The 26611-nt window shown below is 38.6% G+C and overlaps 1 protein-coding gene across 2 annotated transcripts in view; it reads right to left on the minus strand.

Moving 5' to 3' along the window:
- Positions 1-559: 559 nt before the first annotated feature.
- Positions 560-26611, minus strand: part of STXBP4 (syntaxin binding protein 4) — a gene marked incomplete at its 5' end in the record, with an annotated part of 159162 nt that continues 133110 nt past the window's right edge. For both annotated transcript variants that reach the window (XM_079725198.1, XM_079725197.1), the window contains 2 exons: positions 560-793; positions 23938-23995. In XM_079725198.1, coding sequence (XP_079581324.1) covers positions 679-793; positions 23938-23995 — 173 coding nt within the window. In that variant the 3' untranslated portion in view covers positions 560-678. The remainder of the gene's footprint in view (positions 794-23937; positions 23996-26611) is intronic.

Genomic DNA, 26611 nt, shown 5'->3' on the forward strand with positions numbered 1-26611 from the left:
CAGGGTGTGGGGCAAAGGGGCTTGGACATGGAATCGGAAGGTGAGGGTGTGAGTCTCAGCTCCAGGACAAGGTGCTTCATTTCTCTGAACTGCTCTTTTCCTAACTGAAAAATACCCACTGGAGTTGCCTCACAGGCGTGTTGTATGGTTTATATAAAACAGGGTCTGAAAAGCATTTTGTAAATTAGAAAGCATCACAAAGATGTAAGCTATATATCTAGTGGCCTGTGGAAATGCTTGCTTAAATCACTTTCCTAAGGTACGCATATAAAAGGTTAGTGAATTACCAAATAAATGAAGTGTTTCACTATGTTCACGTAATTTTTCAATATGTCTTAATTATAAAAACCACTGTATCTGATATTCTATAAAGAACTAAATATAAAATTACATAATTACATATGAAAAATTATATATATATATTATAAAATCTAATTACATATGATTTCAAAAACAGGACTAGATTATTCCTAAAGAACTACTGTAGTGGCAATTAATTTTGTAAATGTATACAGTTATATCAAAAAGTTTTACAAAAATAGCTTAAATCCAGTCTCCATTTCACAACTTCACTAAGCAGTGTGTGTTTTACTCCTATTTTAGATGTCGCATCTCAGAGTCCTCCACGTCGACGGAGATGCCAGAAGACCATGGACCGCAGCTTCGCACAGAAAACCATCAATTCTTCTGGTCAGGAAGTTCTCTGGAGCAATCCTCTTCGTTCTCCTCTGAGCAGGACAGGGTCAGTGCGCTCATCACGGGATGCATCCAGGATGTAGTCTGTGTTACGTGACTTGGGAAGAAAAAGGGATACACTTACAATCTGAAAGATTGTCCTACCCACCATGCAAGCAGTGATCCCAGCGACACTGCTTCCACCCTACTGCAGTCTCCTGAATTAGGAAGCAGTTGGAACTGGATCCAATAGTTTTTAAAAGTCTTAGATATGTTTTTAGGTTCAACAAAACCCATTTTTTCTTTATTCTTTGGTAAAAAACAAAACCAAAAACAAAAGAATGCAGGAGAATGTGTCATCTTTGACTCCTCACCCTTCTTTATCCATCAGCAAGTCCTGTGATTGTCTTTCTGTAACATCTCTGGAATCTTTTCCTTTCTCCTTTTCCAACACTATGGCCTGGGTCACTGAAACAGCTTGTCTCTTTGCCTCTGTTCTAGTTTTTTAATTCATCCTCCACTCCAGCCAAGAGATCTTCTTAAATGACAGATCATACACTGCTGCTCACCTGCTAAAAATTCAGTGCCAACTAATGCCTTCTGGATCAAATACATATTCCATAGCATGAAATACCTTGTTTCTTACCTGCCTCAACAATACTTTCTTATCTGCTACAATCTTCCCCCTTCCCATCTTGTTTATTCAACTAACTCAAACTAATTCTAAAGAACCAAATCTCCCTCTAGATTCCTCCAATCTGTGCCCATGGCTTTATCTCTTATACCATATTACAAATACCTGTTTATTTTTAGGCCTTTGTACTGCATACAAAGCTCCTTTAGGGCAGGAGCTATGTTTCTTATCTCTGAGTCTATGGTACCTAACATATTCTCAGAACAAGTAATTAGGCGTTTCGGGGAAGAACACAAGCAGAGGTAAGGAAGGATGTACAAACATATGGGGCATGTTCAGGAAGTGGTGAAACATCACTACTTGTGCCCCTACCTGATGCACGGTGGTTTTTAGATCTAGTATCCAACTCCCAGCCTTTAGCTAGATGACTCGCTTAAATCCACCACTATCTGCCCAGCTCCTGAGTCCTGGACAGACAGCTTCTGGAATAGGATGACTTCTTCCTTCTCCTTGGATCCTCGTTCTAGCCCTGGCTTACCTCATTGCCCTATCCATCCTAGATCAGTTTCCCCTGCCCCCATCCTACCCAAACTCAACCTCAGAGAAGCATCATGTCTTAGATCAAGTCCATCTGAGGGCTGGCACTTATGAGGATCAAATAAGATTGTGGATCTCAAAGTATCTCCTACTTCCTAAAATATTACAGAATAACATTTCCGAAGTGTGTTATAAGGGATTTTAATACATATTATGTGAAGAAGAGAAGTCTATGGTCAAATAACTTTGAGATACACTAGTTTAAACATAGTTAAGTAGGTTTTTTTTTTTTTTACTGTAGGATTTCCCAGAGCCCTAAATATACTAATGTGTTTTACGACTCTCCAAGAGTTTATAATATTACTCAAACTAACATGCCCTATTAGCATGCATGGGACGAGTGTGCCTTTGAGCACAATTTGGGATCTATCACAAAGAGGAATTTTAATGCCTGTTGATGACAATAACTGAAATGTTGGACTTAGTACCAATGGTTAGTTTCACTGTTATTACTGGATTCGGTTTGTTTTCAGTCCTATATTCTAAATTCTGTCCATATCCCCCCAAACAAATTGTTCAACTCTTCTGTTTAAATATTGAAAATGCAGCTTTCCATGGAAGAAGATCACTTATAGTTTCACGATAGGGTAAATGCACTTAAGTTGTTTAAGAATCGAGGTGGAGGGGGCAAGGCCCAGATATCTTCATAGTTTCAAAACCTCAGAGTGTGGTTAAGTGATACAAAGAATAGTCATTCTCTTGACAGTAATCCATATTACTATTACCTCTTTAAAACGGTTTAGTGCGATTTCTTATTATGGAGGCTAAACTTACAAAGCATTTGATTCTGCACAGGTTAACTTCATTTCAAGGCTTTTGTAAAGCTGGAAAGCTGCCTAGATTGAAAGTGGTTTTAAAGAATTACCAGTGAGTGTAACACAGAGGGCTAGAATACCACTGCAAGGGGAAATGGGGACACTTTGTCCCGTACAACGTACCTGTTTAAAACTGAAAGGAAAAAGCTTGATGGGATATCTTAGTATATTTACTTTACTGTTTATCAGCACATTTATAATATGTTAGTCCAAAGAAGAGACTTTAATTTAAATTATTATAAATCCTTCCTCCCCTACAATGCTCCTTAACTGGGGAGGCTGGAAAGGAAGAAAAACAGGCGCAATTAATTACCTGAGGGGTAAGGTCGGGTACACGCTTTCTTATGTGACTTAAAAAAAAATTCTCATGTTTGAAATATTATACCTGCCCATATATGGACATTCCACTGAATTGATAATATAAAATAAGCAAAAGTAAAATGTTTAAGAAGAAAATGTAGTTATAGACTCTGAACAATGAATATTAGAAAGTTCTGCCAGAAAGTCATCCTTGACAATAACCTTCATTAGGCACTTTTTAATCAACAAATCAACATCTGATCTTTCTCCAAATACAAAATAATACCATAAAATATTAATTGATTAATCTTATGTTCATAATACACTTCTCTGTACACAGTTGAAAAACACACACCTTAGTGCCAAACATGCAAATACAATAGCCAATCACTAGAAAAAATAAAGCTGAAGCAACAGAGGGTTAGTTTCTATGCTTCAAGTACACATTTCACACCTGGCTCTTTTGTAAAAACATCCAGAACCAATGCTTCTGAAACACAGGTAATGCATGTAAAGTGCCTGGTGAAAAGTAGATATTCAATAAGGATCATGGCTGTTTTTTTGTTTTTTGTTAATAATTAGGGCTTTCTGAATATTGTAAGAAAAACTTGGAATTCTTCCTGTGATGCTGGAATGGGGCCATTTGTGTGTATACGATTCAATTTTATGTCCTGGTGAGCATGGTGACTAAAGAGGTTTGACATAATCGGTATGATGAGATAATCCCAGATTTACTGGCTTGGAGAACATTCTACTATTAGAAATATTTCCTCTCTGATTTGTGTGCTTGGTAATTCAACTGAGAAGAGAGAGAATAAATCAACCCTGTTGACTCTGTTTAATTAATAAAGACCCTATGGTTCACAAAGTGAGATGCTGCTACTTAGTATGAAAAATTTAGAGGTCTGGAAAATAAATGAGGCTGGCTGTGAAACATGAAAATCTTCCATTTGAACATACAGTACCTCTGGGAAATGTTCCTGCAGAGAGTGTATCTGACCTGATTTGGGGAGCAATCAACAGAAGTTCAGATATATTTGAAAATCTAAAAAGCCTAATACTACTTGCCTCTGAATGACTGCAAAATCTGTTGCTGGAAAACAGTAATATTTGAGCTGGGAAGATGACAGTGTTGTGTGGTTTCTTTTATAATATTAGTAATTTGAAAGACATATTTTAGAGCTTATGAAAAAATAAACCCTTAGAGAACATGCTTTATTTTATTGCCAAAGAAATGTAAGTGAATTATTTAAATTCCATTATAATTACCTTCCTTATGTTTCTTACCTCCTAGCATGCAAAATGCTTTCTTTCTAAATAAAAATTTAGGACAGCCAGTTAAAGGAAAAGTGGTTTAAAGACAAAAAGAACACTAGTTTTGTAGAAATTCATTCTTATAATAGTCTGTGATGAAGAAAGAGGTTCTTTTGTTAATCTTCCATTGTAAATGATACTATTTATATGTTATTGTGAATTTAGCAAGATTGCATATATTATCTATTTAAGAGAAAGCTGCAGAATAATAAGCCAAAGTAATTAACTTACAATGTCCTTTTTTGACAGAGAGCAGGGTAATCTTATGTATATAGTATTCATATGAACCAGAAAATAAAGACAAATAAATATGTTAATCCAAAATGTTTCTGGTATCAGTACTTGGAATCACTGAAAAATTTTACAACTGGCCATAAACTTCAAGTAGTAATGAAAATAAAAGATTTAATAAAAAATATTCCCAATTGAAAACAAATCAGAAGGGAAGAACAGAAAGTGAACCATGTCAATAAAATTATAAAAAAGTCACCAAACCTTGGTGAGGCAGCATGTAATCTTGTCAGACACTGGTTATGAGAATGACTACAGATTAGTAACAGAAAGTATCCATTCCAAAACATGTTTAAGAGAAAATTGCAAGCAGTTTATTTCCACTGATATATAAAGAGTTTCCTCTTACATAACTTTGGAACTATACTCCTAAAATCAAAATGAGTATTTCTCATTAATGAACTCTGTAAATATCACAGAATACTTTGAGAATTTTGTAATTAGGCATTTGGAAATCCAGTGAGGCTCTGATCAAACATTAGCAGGATCCCATTCAAATCTTTACAGTCTTGAAGACAAATTTTATTTCTATTTTATATTTATGGCATTCTCTATAAAAAATATAACAGATATATTTTGCAATTAAATAATCCAATTAATTAAAAAATCTTTAGGCCTAGATATTACATTATGTTACAAGAATCTAAAGCTACAGTAATATATTACTTATGCATAATATTGGAAAAAAATTACATCACTAGACTTGTAAAAAATGAACACTGAAAAGTCATGAAAAAATATGAATTATATTTTTTGCAGTAATATACACAGGCTTAGATTGCTGTCAATTATTGTACAGAGGCAAAAACGTACCAAGTCCAAAGGTGGTACATTTTTCAAAAAAAGAAAATATTTCTATGGTCTCAGACTATAGCTTTGGGTAACTTTTAAAAATTCATGCTGCTTTGGATTGTGATAGAATAAAAAAATTCAGAAGACCTCTAAGAACATGTCCTACTGACACTGGTACCTAGACACTGGACTATTAGATACTAATAAACAATTTTATAGAATTCTGTAGTTGGTGTATTTGTACATTCTCATATACTCCCTTTGGCAGTGTCCACCAAAATTTATGTTCTCCATTCCACACTGTAGAGTTGTTATCAGGAGGCTGCTCCCAGGCAAAGACTACATTTCTCAGCTCTCCCTACATCCTTATGTGAGCATGTAACTAATTCCCACCAGTGGAAGGGGAGAGAGTTGATGTTTATGTCTTGTGGACCAGGGGTTTTCAAGAACAGCACTGGAATGCCTTCTCTGTTCTCACTCCTCATCCATAACTGAATGCAGAGAACTCAGAGGCCCTAGGGGATGGCAGAGCCATGAACTGGAAGGAGCTGGGGTCTCAAAATCACTACCCAAAGAAAAGAAAAGCCACCCATCGACCAGGAATTCCCGCACTGACTGGTGTGTGAGTGTTAAGCCACTGAAAAGCAGGGTTTGTAACAGCAGCTAGTGTTACTCTAAATGACTTCAAGAGAGTATTTCAAGATGAAGCCATGACTATTACTTTCCCATTAAATATATGTACAACTTTTTACAAACCAAAGAGCTTGTCTTTCTAAAATACAAAAAGCAGGCAATAAATACATATTTTCAGGCTACTTGAAATACGTTAGTAATCAAAAGACTGTCAGAATATAGATTAAAGGAAACTAAATGTAATTAGAAGCAAGTTTGAAAGACCATTGCCAAAGTTTCCATATTAAATTCCCACTTATGAGTAGAAGTGCATGAAATATATAAGATATTTTAAATTTTAATGTTCTTATTAAAATGGTAAGAATTGTAATACAAGTTATAAGGCTTTCATTTAATTTATCCAATAAAATAAGTTTAATAAACATCTAACTAAATGTATTTTTTTAATTGCCAAACTTGAAATCTTAAAAAAAACTAAAATTATTTGAAACATACAACTTCAACTTATTTTATACTTATCCTAATATTATTTTTCTATCAAAGTTAAGCTGATTACACTAAAAATATAAAGCTATAAATATACATATGATATTAGAAAACTGAGCATCACAAAACTGGGGACTTGGAGGGGTTCCACATGAGACCATCTTTAAACTCTTGAGGTGTTTTGTCAGTATTATTGACTCCATAATGCTAAGTGCAAAAGCCACTTGAGAGTGAGTGCTATAACACAGAAACCTTCAATTACAGTAAAAAATTATGGGATAAAAACCATACACGCCATCAACCTTTACAGTTCTCTCATGAACTTTACATATTGATTGCTTCTAATGGTGCCACCTTGGACTTGTGAATAAATGGGTTTAACTGTTTTTTAGAAACTTATTTTATACTTATATTTTGTAAATATTATATATCCTAATTTACATATTTATATTATGTTTATATTTTATATATTTATATTATATATATTTATATTTTAAAGGAGAGACAGTTATATTTATTATCCTCATTTTATATATGAGGAAGCTAACACTGAGAGAGGTGAAATAACTTACTCCAGGTCATAAAACTGGTAAATGTTAGAGCCAGCATCTGGATCCAAATCTGACTTCTGAGAATTTTACCATTATGTTATATTCTTCTCTGAGGCTCTATTATATGGGTTGGTTTCAACAACAGTATATATGGAGGCTTTGGGATAGATTAAATGAGACCACCTGAAAAGAGGTCTTTAGCTTTACAAGATGAAATAATTACAGATGTATTGACTGATTAATTCAATGATCATAGATTCTATCTCTAAAGCATTTAAAAATAATTTATCATAAAATTCATAAAAAACTTTATTCAGTATGAATAAAAACTATTTGTGTGACACCTGTTTCTCCAGCAGTCTTAACTTTTCACATCATGTGGCAATTGAAGAAATTGAGGCTAAGAGAGTCCCAGTGCCCTGTCCAAGGTCACACAATAGCAGATCTCAGGCTTAGATGCAGACCATGGTCACTATCTTTTTGTATCACCTTCACGGACCTGGTCTGAAATTCTGTATTGCCCAGGCACTAACTGGGTTATTTGTATGTCTCTGGGAAAGTTACTTAAACTCTGAGTCTGTTTCCCAATCTAGAAAACATGTAAGACCTTCCTCGATAGTGTTAAGAGAGAAAACGTATAAATCCCCTAGTTTAATGCCTGACACATTCTAGGTCCATCATAAGCATCACCCTCTCTCCTCCACTTCTAACTTCCTGTATTAGTTTTCTCTTGGTGCAGTAACAAATGACCATGAATGTAGTGGCTTGAAACAATGCTAATTTACTGGCTAACTGTTCTGTAGCTCAGAAGTCCGACACGGTTCTCACTGGGCTCAAATCAAGATGTTGGCAAGGCTAAATTTCATTCTGGAGGCTCTAGGGGAGAATCCGTTTCCTTGTTTTTCCAGCTTTTAAAGGCCACCCACATTCCATGGCTTGTGGCCTCCATCTTCCATGTCACCAAGACAACATATCTCTGACCTTGCTTCCATTGTCATATCTCTTTCTGACTCTCTCGTTCTGGCTCCCTCTTCTACTGCTGAAGACTCATGTGATTAGACTGGACCCACATGGATAATCCAGGATAATCTCCCTATTTTAAGGTCATCTGATTAGCAACCTTAATTCCACCTGCAACCTTAATGCCCCTTTACCATGGAACCTAACATATTCGAAGATTTTGGGGATTAGCTCATGGATATTATCAGGGAGCCATTATTCTACTTATCACACTCCCTTGCCCTTCAGCTACTTCTCACACTAAAGCCTAGAGCTTGAGGGAAGGGGCACTGGTTTGTATTAATTCTTGCAATTTGCCTGAAACTTGGCAAATGTACAGGAAGAAAGATTATATGCTCTAATACATTGTACTGGAGAAAACTGACTGAAGAAAAATGTGCTAGAGATCTATGGAAAGTAATTTAAGGAAGAAGCAACTGTTATGGAATGAACTGTGTCACCACCCCCAATTCTATGTTGCAGTCCTAAACCCTAATGTGGCTGTGTTTGGAGGATGGGGCCTTTGTGGAGGTAATTAGGGTTAGATGAGATCATGGGGGTGAGGCCCTGGTCCAATGGGACTGGTGTCCTTGTAAGAAGAGGAAGACACATCAGACTTTTCTCTCCATGCACACAGAGAAGAGGCCATGTGAGGAGGTAGTTGTCTACATCCCAGGAAGAGGGGTCTCACAAGAAACCAATCCTGATGGCATCTTGATCTTGACCTTCTGTCCTCCAGATCTGTGAGAAAAATAAATTTCTCACCCAGTTTAAGCCACCCAGTCTGTGGTATTTTGTCATGGAAGCCCTAGCAGACTAATCCAGCAACCAAATTTGGAAGGGAAAGTGACAAAAAAGTTAGTATTTGTTGAGAAATTTAAATAAAGGGTCTTGGAGGCAGAGAAGATCCCATATCTGGCTAAATAAAAGTATAACCCTAGAAAGGTGATGAATTTCCAAAGTACTTTACACAATCCCAAAGGATTTTCTTATATTATCCCCCCAAAATGCTAAAAAACATGCTTCTTGCCTCAGTTATACCTGTTATTGGTTAAATGGGGGAAAAAAGAGTTTGATGTTGGCTGTCTAGATCTGGATATTTTATTCATTTCAGTGGGCTTTGCCATTCTGAGTAACCTCGGTCAGCTGGCTGGCCTTCTGTTTAGATGACAGTTGCTCATACAGAGTTTCATATGGCTATACCCCTTTGTAGATATTTATAGAAAATCCAGAGCAGGCTGTCTCAGGCTCCTGAGCACTGCAGCCTCTTTGCTCCTGTCACAGGGCTGCTGACTGGCTGGGGAGAGGTATAAGTGTAGGTGTTGGTTGCTGGTTTCTATTTGCAGCTGTGCAAATGCTGTCATATAAAGCTCCTCCACTGGCAAATAGCAGTAGAATAATATAAGGGAAGGGAAGGGGAATGAACATCTATTAGGCACTCACCTTGTGCCAGGTGAGTTATTTTATTCAATTCTCAAAACAAGCCTGGGAGATATAAACTACTATCCTTGTTTTTTGATGAGAAAAGGGGTTACAGACAATAGAAATACTACTAATTATACCAAGGTCATACTCAAAAGTGGTGGTGTAAACATTAGAAACCAGGTCTGTCTGATACTAAAGCCCATATTTTTTCCCTACCAACTGCTTCCTCAATGACAGTATTCACTCATTTGATAAATATTTATTCAGTCCCTACACATACCAGGCACTGTACTAGTTACTGGATATTCTAAACCAGTTATCACATAGATGGGTACATCCAAACTAGTGGTTTTAATACCTTACAATTTAATCATAGCTAGAAGTGTTTGGGAACAAAATATTTTAATAAGCTCCATTCTTCTTCCTTCAAGTCCTCTGTTGATTTCTTCATTATAGTCTCATTAAGAATGAAATGCTCAGGATTGCCATACATGCAAAGGCAGTGAGGAGTCTACCCCCATTTCCCTTATCTACGCTGAAGTTAGGTATATAGAAATTGCCATGACACCTCATCAAGTGAGCCTTAGACTTCAGTAGTCTGTCCATGGGTATTTCTTAACTCATCCAAAATTAATCAAAGCAGCCAAATTAACGAGGTCTTAAGAGGGAGGGCTCCTGACAGTACCTTCTAAAGTGGAGCTAAAATCATCTGCCAAGGATTTAGGAAAAGTTAAAAGTAGTAGCTTTTTATTTTCCATCCAGAAACCATCCCTCGCTCTCCACCCTCCCTTCCCTAGTCTCCTTACTTTCTAATCACATTAGAATTACCTAATATGGACTCTACGTGCAAAATAAGGTTGGAGGTAAGAAAAACAATCCCAAATTTTTCTCTTTTGTGTTTTCCATGTTTTAATTTATTTTATAAATGAGATGATACAATGTAACTTAAGCCTTTAATTAATACAGTAGGCTGACAATGACAAATTTCATTCATATATAGGTTATGATCTACATTCTTTCCTACCTGGAAACAACCTAATAGGCTGTTCTACCCCAAGTTCAGACAATCATTTAGGGTTGTTAATGAACTCTGACTGGAAAGATATGAGAAAAAACATGCCTATTGGAAATCAGTTTTCCTTTGAAATCATAAAGGCAAAGCTCTTAAATACTGACTATCTCATAAGAACTATTGGGGGGGAGTGTCACTGTTTATTTTGTCATTCCAACCTACGATTTGCATTATTACTCTTCATCCTGGCAGAGTTCCTGTGTTGGCAGTATGCTCTAGAAGACCAAAGACTGAAAAGATGTGGTATGTGTCCCACACGTCTCTTCCCCCGGCATCAACAGCAGACATCTCTGATGTATCAAGACAAATATCAGGGACTTCCCTGGTGGCTCAGTGGCTAAGAGTCCACCTGCCAATGCATGGGACATGGGTTTGATCCCTGGTCCGGAAAGATCCCACATGCCATGGAACAACTAAGCCCGTGCACCACAACTACTGAGCCCACGTGCCGCAACTACTGAAGCCCGCGAAGCTAGATCCTGTGCTCCACAACAAGAGAAGCCACCGCAATGAGAAGCCCATGCACCACAGTGAAGAATAGCCCTCGCTCACTGCAACTAGAGAAAAGCCTGTGTGCAGCAACGAAGACCCAACACAGCCAAAAAAAAAAAAAAAAAAAGACATATCAGTGAGGTTGAATATAGCCTCAGAATTCTTCACACACAACAGTTGAGAAAGTGAGTTGAAATCTATTTGCCCTCTCTGCTCTAGACAGAAACTTCTGTTTTATTCAGAAATCACAGGCTCCCTAGGTTTTACTGGTATGCATTTGTAATGTTGTAAGTATAATACTTCCTATGTAATGGAGAACAGATTTTATAATACAAGGTGTGCTATCTCAGATTTCAGGATGTGATATAAAGGTGTATCAACACAAATGAATTATAAGCCAGGTGTGAGTAACTTTTAAAAACCAATGAGTAGACGGATTCAAGATGGCGGAAGAGTAAAACGTGGAGATCACCTTCCTCCCCACAAATACATCAGAAATACATCTACATGTGGAACAACTCCTATAGAACACCCACTGAACGCTGGCAGAAGACCTCAGACTTCCCAAAAGGCAAGAAACTCCCCACGTACCTGGGTAGGGCAAAAGAAAAAAGAATAAACAGAGACAAAAGAATAGGGACGGGACCCTCACCAGTGGGAGGGAGCCATGAAGGAGGAAAGGTGTCCACACACTAGAAGCCCCTTCGCGGGCGGAGACTGCAGGTGGCGGAGGGGGCGAAGTTTCGGAGCCATGGAGGAGACCGCAGCCACAGGGGTGCGGAGGGCAAAGCAGAGAGATTCCTGCACAGAGGAGCGGTGCCGACCGCCACTCACCAGCCCGAGAGGCTTGTCAGCTCACCTGCCAGGGCGGGCGGGGCTGGGAGCTGAGGCTCGGGCTTCGGAGGTCGGATCCCAGGGAGAGGACTGGAGTTGGTGGCATGAACACAGCCTGAAGGGGGCTAGTGTGCCACAGCTAGCTGGGAGGGAGTCTGGGAAAATGTCTGGAGCTGCAGAAGAGGCAAGAGACTTTTTATTCCCTCTTTGTTTCCTGGTGCGCGAGGAGAGGGGATTCAGAGCGCTGCTTAAAGGAGGCTCCAGAGACTGGCGTGAGCCGCGGCTATCAGCGCGGACCCCAGAGACGGGCGTGGGACGCTAAGGCTGCTGCTGCCGCCAGCAAGAAGCCTGTGTGGGAGCACAGGTCACTATCCACACCTCCCTTCCGGGAGCCTGTGCAGCCAGCCACTGCAAGGGTCCCGTGATCCAGGGACAACTTCCCCGGGAGAACACACGGCGCGCCTCAGGCTGGTGCAATGTCACGCCAGCCTCTGCAGCCGCAGGCTCACCCCGCATCCTCACCCCTCCCTCACCGTGGCCTGAGTGAGCCAGAGCCCCCGAATCAGCTGTTCCTTTAACCCCGTTCTGTCTGAGCAAAGAACAGATGCCTGCAGGTGACCTACAGGCAGAGGTGGGGCCAAATCCAAAGTTGAACCCCGGGAGCTGTGCAAACAAAGAAGAGAAAGGGAAATTTCTCCCAGCAGCCTCAGAAGCAGCGGATTAAAGATCCACAATCAACTTGATGTACCCTGCATCTGTGGAACACCTGAATAGACAACGAATCATCCCAAATTGAGGAGGTGGACTTTGGGAGCAACGATATATATATATATTTTCCCCTTTTTCTCTTTTTGTGAGCATGTATGTGTATGGTTCTGTGTGTGAGTTTGTCTGTATAGCTTTGCTTTTACCATTTGTCCCAGGGTTCTGTCTTTCCATTTTTTTTGTTTGTTTCTCTTTCTTTAGTATAGTTTTTAGGACTTGATATCATTGGTGGATTTGTTTTTTGGTTTGGTTGCTCTCTTCTTTCTTTCTTTTTTCTCTTATTACTTAAATTTTTTTAAAGTTTTTATTTTAATAACTTTGTTTTATTTTATTTTACTTTATTTTATCTTCTTTCTTTCCTTCTTTCTTTTTTTTTTCCTCCATTTTATTCTGAGCCGTGTGAATAACAGGCTCTTGGCGTTCCAGCCAGGCATCAGGGCTGTGCCTCTGAAGTGGGAGAGCCAAGTTCAGCACATTGGTCCAGAGGAGACCTCCCAGCTCCAAGTAATATCAAATGGTGAAAATCTCCCAGAGATCTCCATCTCAACGCCAAGACGCAGCTCCACTCAACGACCAGCAAGCTACAGTGCTGGACACCCTATGCCAAACAACTAGCAAGACAGGAACAAAACCCCGTCCATTAGCGTAGAGGCTGCCTAAAATCATAATAAGGCCACAGACCTCCAAAAACACACCACCATATGTGGACCTGCCCACCAGAAAGACAAGATCCAGGCTCATCCACCAGAACACAGGCACTTGTCCCCTCCACAAGAAAGCTTACACAACCCACTGAACCAACCGTAGCTACTGGGGGCAGAAACCAAAAACAATGGGAACTAAAAATCTGCAGCCTGCAAAAAGGAGACCCCAAACACAGTAAGTTAAGCAACACGAGAAGCCAGAGAAACACACAGCAGATGAAGAAGCAAGGCAAAAACCCACCAGACCTAACAAATGAAGAGGAAATAGGCCATCTACCTGAAAAAGATTTCAGAATAGTGACAGTAAAAACGATCCAAAATCTCAGAAATAGAATGGAGAAAATATAAGAAACGTTTAACAAGGACATAGAAGAACTAAAGAGAAAACAAACAGTGATGAACAACACAATAAATGAAATTAAAAATTCTCTAGAGGGGATCAATAGAAGAATAACTGAGGCAAAAGATGGATAAGTGACCTGGAGATAAAATAGTTGAAATAACTACTGCAGAGCAGAGTAAAGAAAAAAGAATGAAAAGAATTGAGGACAGTCGCAGAGACTTCTGGGACAACATTAAACACACCAACATTCGAATTATAGGGGTCCCAGAAGAATAAGAGAAAAAGAAAGGACTGAGAAAATATTTGAAGAGATTATAATTGAAAACTTCCCTAATATGGGAAAGAAAATAGTTAATCAAGTCCAGGAAGCATGGAGAGACCCATACAGGATAAATCCAAGGAGAAACACGCCAAGACACATATTAAACAAACTATCAAAAATTAAGTACAAAGAAAAAATATTAAAGCAGCAAGGGAAAAAAAAACAAATAACACACAAGGGAATCCCCATAAGGTTAACAGCTGATCTTTCAGCAGAAATTCTGCAAGCCAGAAGGGACTGGCAGGACATATTTAAAGTGATGAAGGGGAAGAAACTACAACCAAGATTATTCTACCCAGCAAGGTTCTCATTCAGATTTGATGGAGAAATTAAAACCTTTACAGACAAGCAAAAGCAGAGAGAGTTCAGCACCACCAAACCAGCTTTACAACAAATGCTAAAGGATCTTCTCTAGGCAGGAAACACAAGAGAAGGAAAAGACCTACAATAACAAACCCAAAACAATTAAGAAAATGGTAATAGGAACATACATATCGATAATTACCTTAATGTAAATGGATTAAATGCTCCAACTGAAAGACATAGACTGGCTGAATGGATAGAAAAACAAGACCCATATATGTATACTGCCTACAAGAGACCCACTTCAGACCTAGGGACACATACAGACTGAAAGTGAGGGGATGGAAAAAGATATTCCATGCAAATGGAAACCAAAAGAAAGCTGGAGTAGGAATTTTCATATCAGACAAAGTAGATTTTCAAACAAAGACTATTACAAGAGACAAAGAAGGACACTACGTAATGATCAAGGGATCAATCCAAGAAGAAGATATAACAATTGTAAATATTTATGCACCCAACATAGGAGCACTTCAATACATAAGGCAAATACTAACAGCCATAAAAGGGGAAATCGACAGTAACACAAGCATAGTAGGGGACTTTAACACCCTACTTTCACCAATGGACAGATCATCCAAAATGAAAATAAATAAGGAAACACAAGCTTTAAATGATACATTAATCAAGATGAACTTCATTGATATTTATAGGACATTCCATCCAAAAACAAAAGAATACACTTTCTCTTCAAGTGCTCATGGATCATTCTCCAGGATAGATCATATCTTGGGTCACAAATCAATCCTTGGTAAATTTAAGAAAATTGAAATTGTATCAAGTATCTTTTCCGACCACAACGCTATGAGACTAGATATCAATTACAGGAAAAAATAATAACCAAGAGATAACTGAAGAAATCAAAGAGGAAATCAAAAAATACCTAGAAACAAATGACAATGAAAACACGACAACCCAAAACCTATGGGATACAGCAAAAGCAGTTCTAAGAGGAAAGTTTATAGCAATGCAATCCTACCTTAAGAAACAAGAAACACCTCAAATAAACAACCTAACCTTGCATCTAAAGCAATTAGAGAAAGGAGAACAAAAAAAAAACGCCAAATTAGTAGAAGGAAAGAAATCATAAAGATCCGACCAGAAATAAATGAAAAAGAAATGAAGCAAATGATAGCAAAGATCAATAAAACTAAAAGCTGATTTTTGAGAAGATAAACAAAATTGATAAACCATTAGTGAGAGTCATCAAGAAAAAAAGGGAGAAGACTCAAATCAATAGAATTAGAAATGAAAGAGGAGAAGTAACAACTGACACTGCAGAAATACAAAGGATCATGAAAGATTACTACAAGCAACTCTATGCCAATAAAATGGACAACCTGGAAGAAATGGACAAATTCTTAGAAATGCACAACCTTCCGAGACTGAACCAGGAAGAAATAGAAAATATGAACAGACCAATCACAAGCACTGAAATTGAAATTGTTATTAAAAATCTTCCAACAAACAAAAGCCCAGGACCAGATGGCTTCACAGGCGAATTGTATCAAACATTTAGAGAAGAGCTAACACCTATCCTTCTCAAACTCTTCCAAAATATAGCAGAGTGAGGAACACTCCCAACCTCATTCTACGAGGCCACCATCACCTTGATACCAAAACCAGACAAAGATGTCAGAAAGAGAAAACTAGAGGCCAATATCACTGATGAACATAGATGCAAAAATCCTCAACAAAATACTAGCAAACAGAATCCAACAGCACATTAAAAGGATCATGCACCATGATCAAGTGGGGTTTATCCTAGGAATGCAAGGATTCTTCAATATATGCAAATCAATCAATGTGATACACCATGTTAACAAATTGAAGGAGAAAAACCATATGATCATCTCAATAGATGCAGAGAAAGCTTTCGACAAAATTCAACACCGATTTATGATAAAAACAGTCCAGAAACTAGGCATAGAGGGAACTTTCCTCAACCAAATAAAGGCCATATATGACAAACCCACAGCCAACATCATCCTCAATGGTGAAAAACTGAAAGCATTTCCAGTAAGATAAGGAACAAGACAAGGTTGCCCAATCTCACCACTATTATTCAACATAGTTTTGGAAGTTTTAGCCACAGAAATCAGAGAAGAAAAAGAAATAAAAGAAATCCAAATTGGAAAAGAAGAAGTAAAGCTGTCACTGTTTGCAGATGTCATGATGCTATACGTAGAGAATCCTCAAGATATTACAGGAAAACTACTAGAGCTAATCAATGAATTTGGTAATGTAGCAGGATACAAAGTTAATGCACAGAAATCTTTTGAATTCCTATATACTAATGTTGGAAAATCTGAAAGTGAAATCAAGAAAACACTCCCATTTACCACTGCAACAAAAAGAATAAAATATCTAGGAATAAACCTACTTAAGGAGACAAAAGACCTGTATGCAGAAAATTATAAGATACTGATGAAAGAAATTAAAGATGATACAAATAGATGGAGAGATATGCCATGTTCTTGGATTGGAAGAATCAACATTGTGAAAATGACTGTACTACCCAAAGCAATCTACAGATTAAATGCAATCCCTATCAAACTACCACTGGAATTTTTCACAGAACTAGAACAAAAAATTTCACAATATGTATGGAAACACAAAAGACTCTGAATAGCCAAAGCAATCTTGAGAAAGAAAAACGGAGGTGGAGGAATCAGGCTCCAGGACTTCAGACTATACTACAAAGCGACAGTAATCAAGACAGTATGCTACTGGCACAAAAACAGAAATATAGATCAATGGAACCAGATAGAAAGCCCAGAGATAAACCCACACACATATGGTCACCTTATCTTTGATAAAGGAGGCAAGAATATACAGCAGAGAAAAAAACAGCGTCTTCAATAAGTGGTGCTGGGAAAACTGGACAGCTACATGTAAAAGAATGAAATTAGAACACTCCCTAACACCATACATAAAAATAGACTCAAAATGGATTAAAGACCTAAATGTAAGGCCAGACACTATCAAACTCTTAGAAGAAAACATAGGCAGAACACTCTATGACATAAATCACAGCAAGATCCTTATTGACCCACCTCCTAGAGAAATGGAAATAAAAACAAAAATAAACAAATGCGACCTAATGAAACTTAAAATCTTTTGCACAGCAAAGGAAACCATAAACAAGACGAAAAGACTAACCTCAGAATGGGAGAAAATATTTGCAAATGAAGCAACTGACAAAGGATTAATGTCCAAAATTTATAAGCAGCTCATGCAGCTCAATGTCAAAAAAACAAACAACCCGGGCTTCCCTGGTGGCACGGTGGTTGAGAGTCCGCCTGCCGATGCAGGGGACGTGGGTTCATGCCCCAGTCTGGGAGGATCCCGCATGCTGCAGAATGGCTGAGCCCGTAGGCCATGGCCGCTGAGGCTGCGCGTTCGGAGCCTGTGATCCACAGCGGGAGAGGCCACAGCAGTGAGAGGCCCGCGTACCGCAAAAGAAAAAAAACAAAAAACAAAAAACCCCAGGAAACCCCAAACAATCCAATCCAAAAATGGGCAGAAGACCTAAATAGACATTTCTCCAAAGAAGATATACAGGTTGCCAACAAACACATGGAAGAATGCTCAATGTCTTTAATCATTAGAGAAATGCAAATCAAAACTACAATGAGATATCATCTCACACCAGTCAGAATGGCCATAATCAAAAAATGTACAAACAATAAATGCTGAAGAGGGTGTGGAGAAAAGGGAACCCTCTTGCACTGTTGGTGGCAATGTAAATTGATACAGCCACTATGGAGAACAGTATGGAGTTTCCTTAAAAAACTAAAACTAGAACTACCATACGACCCAGCAATCCCACTACTGGGCATATACCGAGAAAACCATAATTCAAAAGTAGTCACGGGGGCTTCCCTGGTGGCGCAGTGGTTAAGAATCCGCCTGCCAATGCAGGGGACATGTGTTTTAGCCCTGGTGCGGGAAGATCCCACATTCTGCAGAGCAACTAAGCCCGTGTGCCACAACTACTGAAGCCTGCACTCTAGAGCCCATGCTCCACAACTACTGAAGCCTGCACTCTAGAGCCCATGCTCCACAACGAGAAGCCAATGCAATGAGAAGCCCATGCACCACAACAAAGAGTAGCCCCCGCTCCCAGCAAATATAGAAAACCCGCCAGCAGCAGCAAAAACCCAATGCAGCCAAAAATTAAATAAATGAATAAATAAATAAAAATTTAAAAAAAAAGCAGTCACGTACAAAAATGTTCTTCACAGCTCTATTTACAATAGCCAGGACATGGAAGCAACCTAAGTGTCCATCAACAGATGAATAGATAAAGAAGATGTGGCACATATGTACAATGGAATATTACTCATCCATAAAAAGAAAATAAGTTGAGTTATTTGTAGTGAGGTGGATGGACCTAGAGTGTGTCATACAGAGTGAAGTAATTCAGAAAGGGAAAAACAAATACTGTATTCTAACACATATATATGGAATCTAAAAAAAAAAAAATGGTCATGAAGAACCTAGGGGCAAGATGGGAATAAAGACACAGACCTACTAGAGAATGGGCTTGAGGATACAGGGAGGGGGAATGGAAAGCTTGGACAAAGTGAGAGAGTGGCATGGACATATATACACTACCAAACGTAAAATAGATAGCTAGTGGGAAGCAGCCGCATAGCATAGGGAGATCAGCTCGGTGCTTTGTGACCACCTAGAGGGGTGGGATAGGGAGGGTGGGAGGGAGGGAGACACAAGAGGGAAGAGATATGGGGACATATATATGTATATGTATAACTGATTCACTTTGTTATAAAGCAGAAACTAACACACCATTGTAAAGCAATTATACTCCAATAAAGATGTTAAAAAAATCAAACAAAATAAAAAACCAATGAGTATACCTACTTGAAAAATCACCAACAGTACAATATAATGTTTGAAGCAAGTATATGATATTGAGATTTTTGTATCATTTATAAAGATGTATAGATTATATATATAATAATTTAATTGTTGATTAATATATTATATATAGTACATTGTGAAACAGCCTTGTCATAGGCATCATGTAAGATAGCTTCCAGTGGTCCTTTCATTCTGGTATGCACACTCTTGTATAGTTGCCTCCTACACTGTACCAGGGTGGTCTGTGTGACCAGTAGCATATGGCAGAAGGTATGTCAATCACTTCTGAGATTGGTTATAAAAGACACTGCAGGTTTTATCTTGGTGTTTCTTTTGCTTTCACTTTTTCTCTTGTCCCTTGCTGTGGAGGAAGCCAGTTGTCATGTTTGTGCAGCCCTATGGCCCTATGGATGGAGAAAGGTCCACTTATGGTGAGGAACTGAAGCCTCACATGTGAGCCTGGAACAAATATTCCAGTCCCATTAAACTACTGTTCAATTCCAAGACCTGGCTAAGAGCTTGATTGCAACTTTATGAGAAACCCACATCGAGAGAGAGTCAGATGATCCAGCAAAACCACATCCGGGTTCTTGACCCTCTGCAACTTGAGTAAGAAAATAAATGTTTATTGTTTAAGGCTGCAAAATTTTGGGGAAATTTATTAAGCAGCAATAGAGAATTAATACATGAAATCATGGCCAGTGATCACAGTGAATCTGAAACTTTCAATAGTAAAAAAGAGTTCAACGAAAGCAATGTAGCAGTTATGTCTAGTTTGTAATATTAAGTTCATTTTTACTATCAAACATAACTCATAATAATTCTTTTAAATTATATAACATACATATAAGGTATATGAACTTTTAAAGTGGAATCATATCAAAAGACTATTATAAATCTGTAATAGTATATAACTGCAAAGGGAAGATAGGAAGTTGGGTGGTAAAATGGTCAGGTTTATCAGATAATTTCATTACAGTGCTATCAAGATAACTGGCATTTTGTCATTGAATTTAAGAACGCTGCAACTCTCTCTCTAAGGAGAAAATAAGAAAGTTTTCCCTTGAATGCACTGGTATTTATATAGCAAGTGAGTAAGCCCTGCCTATTTGCATATGTGCATACACATATTGGTGTATACACACACACACATATAGACGTATATGTTTGTTAGTTCTGTGAAACACTGGCTCTAGCAATGCCAATATTTTGATTATATTTGTTTACACCAGATAAAATTCTTTCTCCTCTTGTGTCAGAAGGTAAGTAGATGACTACAAAGTATTAATGGGTGTGCAATGGGCATGTGGGTGGATAGGAATATTCAATGAAGACCGTCTTTGCCCAGGCATTCTTGAGACAGCACTGACAGTTATTCCTTTGCCCGAGGCTTGGCTTCCATCAGATGTAACAATTCAGTTTCCGGGAAGACAGTGACAGGTGTCAATCTCAGGGTAGAGGTTATACGTACACAGACCGGCATCTCCTCCAATGTTCTGGAAGGGTGATCTCGGTCACTGTTCTTTTTAAGCAAAGGTGACAGAGGCAATGAACTGAGTTCATTACTTGTTATTTCTTGCCTCCAAAGTACCATTCACATGGTAAATGAACTACTACCACCCAAAAGATAACACAGGCTATCCAGCCTCAAAATTTTGGTTGGGGTAGTGGGAGGATGAAAAAACAAAAATCTAAATAGTTCCAAGAAAGACATGTAGTGGATGCTTGCTGATGCAGACATGACTTATTTGGCATCCTGTCTGAATACAGCTGAGAGCTGAGAAGAAACCCTCATCAAAAGGTTAGGAGCAAGTGAAGAGGCCTAACCTTGGCTGAAAGTGTCTACTTTGTGTCAGGTGTTATGATAGGCTCTTTACATACATAAGCTCCTTCATTATGGGCAGGAACTCTATGAAGGGCTAATATTCTTTCCATTCTATATGTAGAAATTAAAGCCCAGAGAGGTTTAGTACACATGCCAAGGTCATTCAGCTATTCTGTGGAGACACCAGCATTGGAACCTTCATTTCTCCAAATCCAAAGCCCACGCTCTTCTTTTCCTCATACCAGATAGCCTTCCTGGAATCAAATCCACCTGCACCAGAACTTATGCACTTGACTCACATACAAACACTTGTAGATGCATACTCCAGGACTATTTACAGGCAATTCAAATTAGTCTGATTATTTGGCATCCTGTCTTCCTCAAATAAACTCCTGGGGAAGATGGTGAAGTGTGTAGAGGATCGAAAAGGAGAATGGAGATGAGGAGATGGCCGGGCATGTCGAGAGCAGGGAGAGATGAGAGCTGTGTCTCTATTCTAGCTTATGCAGCTTAACATCACCCTGCAGAACTCACTGTATTATGTATAAGAAGATTGATGTTTATAATGATTTTGTTCAGGGGCCTCAGTAGAAGAAGGCAGGGAAGCACACAATACTTGTAAAGTAAGACTTCCATTAAGAATAGTTAAACTAAAATAAATGTTGGTGCTTGAATGGGGTTAATGACTAGCAAAAAAACCAACTTGGGTTTCCCTGGTGGCGCAGTAGTTGAGAGTCCGCCTGCCTATGCAGGGGACACCGGTTCGTGCCCCGGTCCGGGAAGATCCCACATGCCGTGGAGCGGCTGGGCCCGTGAGCCATGGCCGCTGGGCCTGCGCGTCCAGAGCTTGTGCTCTGCAACGGGAGAGGCCACAACAGTGAGAGGCACGCATACCGAAAAAAAAAAAAAATTAAGAAAGAAAGAAAGAAACCCAGTGCAAATTTGGATGTGGTTTTTCATTTTCTTGCTACCCCTACAGTATAGTGATTTAAATCTCTCAGGAACTAAACATAGTTAATACAGCATATTGAAGTGAAACTTTCCTTCCAGAAGAGTTATGATTTGGAAAGTGAATAGTATGGCACTAAATGTAATCTGTTCATGGAATTCCTGGGTCCTTTGCTCCAAAAGTCCCTTTCTCCTTCATGTACTATAAATTACACCTTTGCTTTATTAATTACTTTTTGGTAGAGACCACAAGAAAAAAAAAATCAAGAAAATACTTTGCCAGGTTTACCTCTAGCTTTCCCTTAAATCTTTTCAAAATATGAAGCTTCTGAATTTTCAATGTCCTTAATGGTTATACGATTTTTCCTGTTCTTTTTTCCACCATGATGTTTTCTCCATGTTGTAAATTAATGATGACTATTTTATTAGGTATCTACTGTGTTCAAAATTTTATGCTAGTTGCTTAACATTTAACAACTCTATAAAGTAGGTACAGTTCCCCTTATTTTTTGATGAGAAAACTGAGATGAAGAGAGATGTAGGAACCTGTGTAAAGTCACAGAGCTTGAGAATCCAAACTGTGGATATTGCTTTGAAAAATACTTGCACATTTGAAAGAACGGCAAGGACACATCTCTCTTTCCCTCCCCAAATGCATACCAAGTATCATTTGCTAAAAAAAGGGTCATATAAGGAAGTCTCTTGGGATTTTAAGAGGGTGTTGGGAATCCCCGTTGTGTTCTCATAACTCCAACTCTGATATGAAAAGAGCTACCCAGAACATAGTGGAAGTATACCAGATTGCTGTGTCCAGAGTAAAATTAACCAGTCCAGCAGCTAGAAAATGTATTTCTGTTGAGGCTTTCAAAGAGAGGTCTCTATCAGTCTAGTACACTAGAGAGAATCCTGGTGTCAGAAGACTTGGATTCCCTTCTGGCTTGTTGATTTAGTTAGCTGTGGATTTTTTGGCAACTACTCTAGGCTCTTATTTTTTTCATCTATAAATGAAGGATGTTCTGAGACTCCATTGAGATGAGGTTTGTTCATATACTGTCTCATTTATCTCCTCAGTTATATATTGTATGTTTTTCCTCACTATTAAGTAAATTCCTTGATATCAGAGAATATATAGAATATATATAGTCTGTATATCTCACTACTGTATCTCTAAGGTATGGAATACTGCCTGGCGCACAGCAAATGCTCAAAAAATATTTGCAGGGCTCCCCTGGTGGCGCAGTGGTTGAGAGTCCGCCTGCCGATGCAGGGGACACGGGTTCGTGCCCCGGTCCGGGAAGATCCCACGTGCCGCAGAGCGGCTGGGCCCGTGAGCCATGGCCGCTGAGCCTGCACGTCCAGAGCCTGTGCTCCGCAACGGGAGGGGCCACAACAGTGAGAAGCCCGCGTACCGCAAAAAAAAAAAAAAAAAAAAAAAAAAAAAAAAAAAAAAAAAAAAAATTGCAGAATGAACTGTGTACACTGCAAAGCGTGAAAAAATGTTGATTATTATTACTACTATTGTTAATAAGTTTTAAGACAAAGCAGACTTTTTCATTAGATATTAACTTTGCATAGATATTAATACTTTTAGCCAGAAGTGAATTGAGGCAGCCAACATTTAGGTTCAAATGAGAATCCTGTTCCAATTTTTTGATGTTTCCCTTGAAATAATTATTAGGTTTTTTTTTCTAAATGATATCTGATAGTAGCATTTAAATCACATGAAATGAAAATGGTGAAGTTTCACTTCTTGTTACTAATTTTTGTAACCTCCAAGAGGGTTTCTTGGTATTACTGATTATTCTGCAACTTCCAGGTTCTCTCCAGATGTGAAGAAAATTGCTTACTTGGTTGAGATGCTTGTACTTACTTGATGAAGTACTTGATTCCATCTGCTGTGTAAGCTTCCTCCCACCCGTAAGGTAGACCTTGAGTGAAAGGAAACCAAAAATACATTTAATAAGATGATAAAGATAACTTTATTTCCTGGACACAAATTTCCCACAGCTTTACAATTATTTGAGTACGTTTCTTGTACAAAATAATTGTCTAGAAAGGAGGAATTAAAACAATTCAGATGAGCTTTCATACTCAGCATCTTAGAACACAATAAATAAGTCTTGAACAGTTAACAATCTGCTTTAGTTGCATTAAATGGATCATGACTTGTCATTTACATGTGGTGAGCATTTTTGTCAGCAGGATTCAAGCAAAAATTTTTGGTGCAGGGGATGGTTTTTGCCTGGAGGCAGAAGGATGGACAAGATGGCCTCTGCTTGTCTCTTCAGGCCCAAAGTTTCTTTAATTAGCTCCCTTTACATTCTTTTACTCAGCTCCACAGGGAATCGACATATGAGTACCAGATCAGCAAGCAGTTTGAAGGTAGCTCTTGGACAAGACAAAATTCCTTATGAAGTCTGAAAGTTTAGCAAAGTGATTTACAATGGATTGTAGTATTTTATTTTATTAATTAAGAATTTTGTGCACTAGATGTTAATGGCCAAACAATTTGCTGAACTCAGCTTCCATTTCAGTAATGGGATTGAGGATAATTAGTTAGCTATAAAGAGATGCAGACTGAAGTAAGCAAGCAACCATTTGGCCATATTTCTACCAATGAGTACATTTTTGTCCTCATCATACCAACAGAACAGGCCCAGGTTGAGGCAGTCCATCATCGGATGAATGGATAAAGAAGATGTGGCACAGCCCATTCTCTTATATTCCAATTATGGATGGTACTCCTTTAGAACACAAGGGTTTCCATCCCTTGGCTCCACCCCTGAATACTGTTAAGCAGGGGTCCCCAACCCCCAGGCCACGGACCAGTATTGGTCTGCGGCTTGTTAGGAACGGGTCACACAGCAGGTGAGCAGCGGGAGAGTGAGCGAAGCTGTGGAATTGTCTTCCAGGAAACCGGTGCCGAAAAGGTTGGGGACTGGACTTCCCTGGTGGCTCAGTGGTTAAAGAATCCTGCAGCCAATGCAGGGGACACGGGTTCGAGCCCTGGTCTGGGAAGATCCCACATGCCGCGGAGCAATGCCTACTGAGCCTGTGCTCTAGAGCCGATGCTCCACAACAAAAGAAGCCACCGCAGTGAGAAGCCCTCGCACCACAACAAAGAGTAGCCCCGCTCTCCGTAACTAGAGAAAAGCCCGCGCGTGCAGCAACAAAGACCCAATGCAGCCAAAAATAATAAGTAAATAAATAAAATTAAAAAAAAAAAAGGTTGGGGACTGCTGCTGTTAAGGATTGTAATTGACCTTTTGGATCAGTCTTTGGTATTGACTTATCAAGCCTCCTTTGATGAGTATAAGATACAGTAACACATCAAACAACAGACTCCTGGTCCAGGTAGCCTACTTCTTTAGAAAGTAACTGAACTGTAACAACAAACCATTTCCCCAAGTCTCAGCAAGTGGCAGAGCAAAAATGCAGGAAGAGCAACTATGAACAAAATAAAACCTTTCTCTATCATCATTCGCTTCATATTCTTTGAGAATAGCTCTAATGATGTTATTTTTATAAGAAAAACAAAACAAGCTTTACTTTATATTTACCTCCAGTCTTTTAACACAGTTGTATAAAATAAGAGCCTGGCCCAAAATTCTGTAACTACTTCCTTTGTGGATTAACACAGGCCACCTAGGAGTTTCTTTTCTCCCTTAATGAATAAATGTTCCTACTTTAAGCACAAAATAAGCATATCTGGGAGCTCAGCATAAGCAAATGACTGGCTTCTTAAAAGCCCCTGAAGTGACAATGTATATATCTCTGATAGTAACCATGGCCAGCACACGCTCAGCCAGACAGGCCATGATCAACTGCTGCTGCAGTTCACGTAGATTTATCGCCTTTACACTTTCTACACCTTTGTTACAGATCACTTCATTTTTCACTGACAAGCCCCTCACCTGAAGGGAAGAATCTGATGACTGTACACAAAACCCCTGCTTTTATGACAAAAAGGTTCAGAAATGCCAGGAATGATGATCAATAGGGCAAAGACATGCTAAAAGTAGAGAGTCATTCTAATGTGACTTAGATTTTTGTTTAAATGACTTGTCTCTCCAGTGCAATTATAGCCATATTTCTAATTTCTTAATTCACAGGTCTTTTTTTTTAATGAGGAGAAAAAAATATGTATACTTTAAAGACAGTATCTTTTAATCTATAGGATCATTTGAGAATTGAGATTGAACATTGGGATACCGCATCCCCATGCCATCAAAATAGAGTTCCTGTCCTGATTATTTTCTTACAATTAGTAAACAAGGACTATAACTTCACAACGGACTTATTAAAGGTACCAATTCATATCCATATAAGTCAAAATGGTCATTCAATGACTGTAGCCATCAAGATATTCCTGTTTATTAAATAATATTTTAGGATAAATTCTCTGTTCTGAAAAAATAGCATTTCTTTTTAGAAGAGTGAGTGGTTTCTTCTTCTTCATGCAGTTAATATAGTCTGTAAAAAACAGACTTGGGGACTCAATTGATAGCGACTATCTTTCAGTGATAGTTCAGTAATAGAAAACA

This window comes from Hyperoodon ampullatus, assembly GCF_949752795.1.
Source record: "Hyperoodon ampullatus genome assembly, chromosome: 19".
Lineage (NCBI taxonomy): Eukaryota > Metazoa > Chordata > Mammalia > Artiodactyla > Ziphiidae > Hyperoodon > Hyperoodon ampullatus.